The 7,347-nt window shown below is 41.4% G+C and overlaps 1 protein-coding gene across 1 annotated transcript in view; it reads right to left on the reverse strand.

The window, feature by feature from the left end:
• spata17 (spermatogenesis associated 17) overlaps positions 1-7,347 on the reverse strand; it is a 45,852-nt gene that overhangs the window by 24,503 nt on the left and 14,002 nt on the right. Inside the window, exons 6-7 of the mRNA XM_030048179.1 lie at positions 6,078-6,201; positions 1,119-1,361 (exon numbers count right to left, since the gene is read on the reverse strand). Coding sequence (XP_029904039.1) covers positions 1,119-1,361; positions 6,078-6,201 — 367 coding nt within the window. The remainder of the gene's footprint in view (positions 1-1,118; positions 1,362-6,077; positions 6,202-7,347) is intronic.

Here is a 7,347-nt window from a genome sequence, read left to right on the forward strand (position 1 = left end):
AACAGTAAAATAAAAGTGAGTTGTTTCTTTGTCATAATACTTGATGAAATTATGTGGTCCTCCTGAAATCTCCAGTATTGTGGTTGTCAGAGGGCCATGCCACAAATGCAGAAAGTTAGATTTCTGCAACAGAGTAATTCATTCCCAGTTCTCATGCGTATATTTCTCCACCAAAAAGTGTGACCATCACAAAAAAACAAAGATTTTAAAGAGTTTTAAGAGGGCTTCCATGTCATGTGGTATGTTTTCATTCCAAATTTTTAAAAATCCTTGGAGAAGTTGGGCAACATTTTAAATATGAGGTAAAAAATAAATAAATAAATAAATAAAATAAAATAAAATGTACTTCCTATGCAAGAAAGTAAAATATCAAAATTAAAACTATGAGGCGGTCATGTGTCAGTAACAATATGTAAATTCCATTCGAGGTTGAATTTGCCATTGAAGCCTTGTGTGCATGTCAGTGCATTATTCCCTTGCTGCTCACCCACTGCTCGTTTGATGAGCCGCATTTAATGGCAGAAGAACATTTTGAAGGTGCACGTGGGACCCACTTATGATATACACACACACACACACACACTCACACACACATACGCATCCATGTGCGCACACATTTGCACAGTAACACAGACCCCCGGAATTGCAGATGCACACAGAAATACACACACTAAACGGCTCCGTGCACCAGTCCCCGAGAGAGCTCTCTGCCATGTTTTAATGATGTCATTCTTCTTTAAGAGGAGTTTTAAAGGATCTCTGCTTTCATCAAGGACCCTCCCCCATGGGGCAAGGAGGGGATAGGGGCTCTGATAGTTAGTATGACACTTTGTTAGACTAATTCTCTCTCTTTGTCTCTTTACCTCTCTTTCTCTCTCTCTCTCTCTCTCTCTGCACTCTGTTTCACTCAGTGTCTACCTCTCTCCTTCATGCCCATGCGGCCAACAGCACCGTCACCGTCATCTCGTTTTTGTTTCTTCCCCTGTTGGTCAGTCTTTCTCTATCTACTGTTTTTCATTTTTATCTATTGAGCTCTATGTCATTCTGCATCGCTGTCTATCTCCACTTTTCTCTGCCATGGCCTCTCCGAGCTTGGCCCTGTGTTTTTATCATCTCACCTGTGGTTTCTTGCTGTGTATGGGGGGCAGGAGGGGCCTAGAGGAGCAGCAGGGTTTGGTGGATTTGATCCAGGGGGATCGAGGAGTCCCAGGGGGGAAGAAGCCTGGGGCTCCGGGCTGGCCCAAGAGACGAGTTCTGTCCCTGGGGGAGCATCTGATGGAGGGCTTGGGCTTGGCCTGCCTCAGCAGCAGCTCCATCTCATGGGGGGCCGGCCTGAATGGAGAGTTGAAGACCCCTGGGCACTGGAGAGGGGGACAGAGAGAGCACGAGGTTAACTCTAAAAAATAAATACATTATACAACAAACATGGGAAGTCATTTGTCTGCCACAACCAGTCACGTATCAATGCCCGCTTCCAGTAGTTTACATATTTTTAGTTAACATAATATAGCACGATATACTGTATCTTTTCTGTCTGTGGAGGTAAATAATAGACAGTATGGCCATAATGAAACATCATGCCCTTAAAATGCCTGTGCACATGTCCCAGTCTCACTACACATGTGTGGAGACACTATTTCTTATTGGCTGTGAGGATATTACTCCTGGATGATGATCTTGTTTTTTTTTTTTTTAAAACTCCCAAACACACTAATATAGTACCCAAATCTATTTCGTCTCTGGGAAAGGTAAAAAGCCGTTTTGATTATCGTGGGGACCATCAAATAATGAAATTGCCCCCCTCTGGAACAACTTACAGCTGTTTACATTCACACTGTTACAGACAAATGTGAGGTATCAATTATGACCACGAGTTTTTCATTAAACACATGTAGTTTTGCATTCCAGCTTTGTCCTTTATTGTCCTTCACACCATCCACACAAACTCTGAGTGATTTGCCATTCTCTTTCTCGGTTTGAAAGAAATGTTGTTCATTTTCACTGCATCAGATACACAGCAGTGCCCTTTCAGCATGTAAGGGTATTTACTGGATAAGAAATTTGCGTGTAGCAGCTCGACAGAGTCTGAACCAGTAAAAAATGGTCATAAACACAGAATCATAAGCCCTATTCATTTGGTAGAAGCATTATAATACACCAAACATACAACTGAAGCTGAGTTTGTTAGAAACAAGACGTGAAATGCTCAGAAACATAGATAGATAGATGGATAGATAGATAGATAGATAGATAGATACTCAGACATACAGTCACATTAATAAACAAGGGCACCATGTCATTAAATAAGTGTGCAGTGTCCTTTATGACCCAGCAATAGGATAACAGTAAATTACTAGAGAGAAAACTGAGCTCTGTCTGTCACCAATGTGATATTATATCAGTCAGGAATTAAGTCAAGAGTGGCACACACACACTCACACACATACACACACACACACACACCCAAACACGTTGGTTTTACTATCTGGCAACATTGTATTGGCTTACATTCATTCTCTACAGCCTTTCCCTAATCTTAGCCAACGTTTAACCCTAACCTTAACCAATTAGCCAAAATTAGCCTGTTTTCTTTGTGAGTGGCCAAAATGTCCTCACAACCTGAACTCTCCTCACAGAACAGGTTGTTTCTCAAAGGTTGGTCCTCACAAGAATTGCTAAACAAGCCCTCTCTCCCTCTCTCTCTTTCTCTCTCTCTCTCTCTCACACACACACACACACACACACACACAAAAACTTTGCCTCCCCTGTTCTGAAATGGGGTAGAGATTTGCCACAGACGGCCTCACTAATAATTATTCAAATTACAGTGATCCTTTTGGCTGTGTGTTAATTACCAGACCAAAGCTTTGAGTTGGAGGACTCTGTATCTACTCTATATGCTAATAACACCACCCGCTATTTAGGCCACTCTAAAAGACTGGGACAACGAAGAGCGAAGGAGAGAGAGAGGGAGAGGCGAGAGAGAGGGCACAAGTGGGAAATTGCTCCAACTCTATTGACCTAGGCCTCCCTCTTTTTAAAATAACACATTAACAGAATGGTTAATTAGTAAATGTTTTATTATTAGCCCATGAGTACTTTTGATGTAAATGTCAAGTATTTCATAGTGTGCAGTGAGCAATTACCCCACTGACTGTGGTTTCCTAAAATACAGGCTGTGGACGCAAACAGGGAGTTCAGACCGGGCTGTGGGAAATTACACACCAGTGTTTTCATCCATTTAGTCCATTTATAAACCTACCTTAAAATTCTGTGCTTGTTTGGGAAATATTGATGCTTGGGTGTACAAGTCATGGAAGTTGGAATTTAGCCAATAAAACCATTTTTTCTTCAGGAACTATTTCTTGCATATATCCTCATTCTGTGATGTAGGTTTCGGAGAGCAACAAAGAAGAATGGTGCTTTCATAGGCTATTAATAAACCAGAAAAAAATGTCCTACTTGGCAGTGCGTCAAACTAACTACTATGTTTTAACTCTTTAAAGCCAAAACAGTTAAATCTACATCATTTTATTTGCAATGACATTCTTTGTTTATACAGTAATTTGTCTTCTGGGGTGGATTTTCTAACCAAATGGCACATAAATGCAATGCTGTTTGGCAGTTAACACCCTGATGTGGGGTCGATACACATTGGTGTGCCTTGTCATCATGCTTAAAGAATAAAAACATATTTATTTATTTTTTTTTTAACTTAAAAATGGCTTTGGTAATTTTTCAATGTTGATCTGCACTATTTAGAAACTACTACTACTACAAAGGCAAGACTACTAGGATCTTGTATTTTTCTAAGTTAAGGTTCAATTCTAAGCTGAGCCCTTTGCTGCATGTCATCCCCTCTCTCTCCCACGCCTTTCTTGTCTTTCTCCATTGTTGTCGAATAAAGTACAAATGCCAAAAAAGATGAATAAATAAATAAATAAAAATCAGGCAAGAATCTTCCTCTTGTCAGCGTCCCAAATAAAGCAAAAATTTCAGTTTCGACTCAAAGATCACCAGTGCCTTGTGTACATGCCTGTGATGTCATGTGTTGTCAAGCGACAGTGAAACAACACTTGCTTTTAAATGACGTCAGGGCCCAACGCCGAGTATAAACACGTCATCCGTGTGCAGCCCCTAAGGTGGAAAACGATCCCACCTGGATCCAGCTGTGAGCAGACAGTCCCTCTATTTGTAAGGAGGGTCCGCTTTTGTTCAGCTTCACTTTTTGGAATGGATTATGGACAGGTGCACGCTGAAGTCAAGTCGTATACATATGCAAACAAACACAAATGCGCCCTCACACTGACATGCACGCACACAAACACACACACACACACACAGGCATTCACACACCCACAAGCCCAAAAGTACCAACCTAGCTACAGGAAGAGCAATGATGTTGACCCCGGGAACACACCATCTCTGTCTCTGTCAGAGAGACTTGGGGCTTTTTGGTAGGCTGTGTGTGGGTGTGTATGTGTGTGTGTGTGTGTGTGGGCCTGGGTCCGAGAAGTGAGGAAGGATGAACTGTGTGGGAGAGCCATCTATTCACTGCTGACAAGGTCACAGCTACGAAGGGAAAGAGTCCCCCGCCATATGTAGAGAAAGAGAGAGAGAGAGAGAGAGAGAGAGAGAGGGCGAGAGAGAAAGATGGACAGATGGAGGGAGGGAGCACAAAACTTTCTTTTTTCTTTCTTTGTTTCTTTGTTTCTCGCTCATTTGCTTTGTTTTGTCGGTGGAGGGGTAGAGTATATTAAAATAAAACAAACATGCTGATGTTTCTGACAAAATAAAAAATCTACTTTCTAAAATACAGCAATCAAACATGTGCCAAGTTCATCACTGGATGACAAGATCTGATATCACCACTCTGAAAATTTGAAATTGGACTCTCACTGCTATGTTGTAATGTGTGTGTGTGCGTGTGTGTGTGTGTGTGTGTGTGTGTGTGTGTGTGTCTTAGGTGGACATGGGATATCAGCAGGTACTAGGTAATAGGTAGTCAGATGATGACGATGCTGTTGGCTGCACAGGCATGAAGGAGAGAGATAGAGATTGAGAGAAACAGGGTGCAGAGAGAGAGAGAGAGAGAGAGAGAGAGAGAGAGAGAGAGAGAGTCGTGCTGAATCAACAGTGACCAGTGTGCTTTGTCTTCATTATGATCCCAGTGGGGAGTCGCAGAGATGCGTGTGCACCCGCACACACGCACGCACGCATGCAAACACACGCGCATGCACACACACACGCACGCACGCATGCATGCACCCACACATACACACACACACACACACACACACCTATGCCAGGGGAAGCACTAAAACACTCCACTCAGCACATCAGAAGAGCCATGAGGACACACAGATACATGCTCATACACACAAACACACTCCGACCAACTCTAGACTCCATGCCTCTGTTTAGTCCGAGAGAGAAAAGTAAAGTGACAAAAAGAAGGAAAGAAAGAAAGAAAGAAAGAAAGAAAGAAAGAAAGAAAGAAAGAAAGAAAGAAAGAAAAGATGTGGAGGTTATACTCTTTCATCCCATCTATGTAGCATGCTTAGTTATTTTTGTGCTTGTCTACGTGTGTGTGTGTGTGTGTGTGTGTGTGTGTGTGTGTGTGTGTGTGTGTGTGTTTTGGGGGCAGGGTTTCCCCTCCCTGAGTGACAGAGCCTCTGAAACAGCCTTTAGACAACTGAACACTGAAATTACACACCTATCCAACACCAGGGAAATACTGCATCAAGGCAAAACAGCTACTTTGTTTTAAAAAACAAACAAACAAAAAAAAACAGTCCTTTGTGTGACACTACGATTGTGCAACTGGTGGCTAACCACTTAGCCATTACCAAACCACTTTTACTACACCAGAGCTCTGTAAATTACAAAAGAAGTAAAACCTATTCTAATATACATAATTTTTTGAGAGTTAAAGTGAACCCTGCTCATTTCATACACCAAATTTTCTTTGATCTGATTCTAACAGACATGATCGAAATGACAACATGGCTTCTGAGACCTGTGCTGATCTCACACAAGTCTTAAATGTTGGTTTGTGATCCCAAAGAGCTGCTCACCTGCTGCGTGCTGAGGAGGTAGTGTAACTTCTGAGCCTGGTAGAGCTTGGCTGTCTGCGCTCTGTCCACTGCCAGACGCTCCCTCTGTCTCCTCTGGAGCTCCTCGACTTCATCCAACTCAAGCCTACAGGACACACACACACACACACACACACAACCACACACACACACACACACACAGAGACACTTGAACATGCACATTGACACAGTGTCCATCTTAATGCACAGTTTTGTGGATCAAAGTCAAACTTTCATGACTCTTCCATGGCAACTAATACAATTTACATGATCAGTTCATAGCATTAGTTGTCATGGTTTATGGTCAAAAGTGCATTTGTTCATTTGTTCATTCAATAATTTATTTAAAGCTCTAGTGCAGAACATTTAAATTCAATTTAATGTCAAATGAGTTCACACTGTAACGATCAGGCCTATCTCCAGTAAAACTCCCTACATGTTGCATTGCAGAGTCGGTTTCTGTGGCATCATTCCCACACTGCATTTCAACCACGCTTCACCATCTCTACTGGAAAACTGTAATTGAAATCATGCAATTGGCTAATTCCTCTGACTATTACATGATTCTCTCAGAGATTTTTCCCCTCCATTTTTCTTTGCATGTGAAGATTTAAAGGTGTTCCCTGAGTGACCAAAAAGTGTATTTTTCAAGCCAAATTTAATATGAGAGAGAGAGAAATGGTGCAGAGCTGGAAAGTTTTGGACTGTAGTTTTCATTATGAAAAACTAATTATAAGGGTCCAAGTCATGGTCTGACTAGCAGGAGGGTAAATCCACCTAAACTCACTTCAACAACCTTTATATTTGCACAATGGCTGAGTTTATAATTTTAGTCTAAAGAAAGAAAAAAAGTTTGACATAAATTCGTTGTATGTCACATAGCCAAACTGATGTACGTTATATGAATATGGAGTCTATTATGGGGACAAAGAAAAACTGAAAATGTTACTCATATTTGTTTATATTGTGGTTATTTTCCTTATGGTGATCACCATGAAGTGGTCTTAGTGCCTACTTTATTTACTTACCATTCTACTACCCTACAACTACAATGAGGGACATAATTATGTGGTCAGGATATTTGTTTCACATGTGCCCAGATTTGCCTGTGACTAAGCTTGGTGCTAAGTCCCTGCATAGCAAAAAAAAAAAAAAAAAAAATCATGACACTTCCAGACCTGGAAAACAATGTTCAAACTCAACATGAATCTGCAGGTTTTCTGTGATCGCACAAACCCTTTGTTTATGCATC

The sequence above is a fragment of the Myripristis murdjan genome, chromosome 3 (genome assembly GCF_902150065.1).
Source record: "Myripristis murdjan chromosome 3, fMyrMur1.1, whole genome shotgun sequence".
Taxonomy (NCBI): Eukaryota; Metazoa; Chordata; class Actinopteri; order Holocentriformes; family Holocentridae; genus Myripristis; species Myripristis murdjan.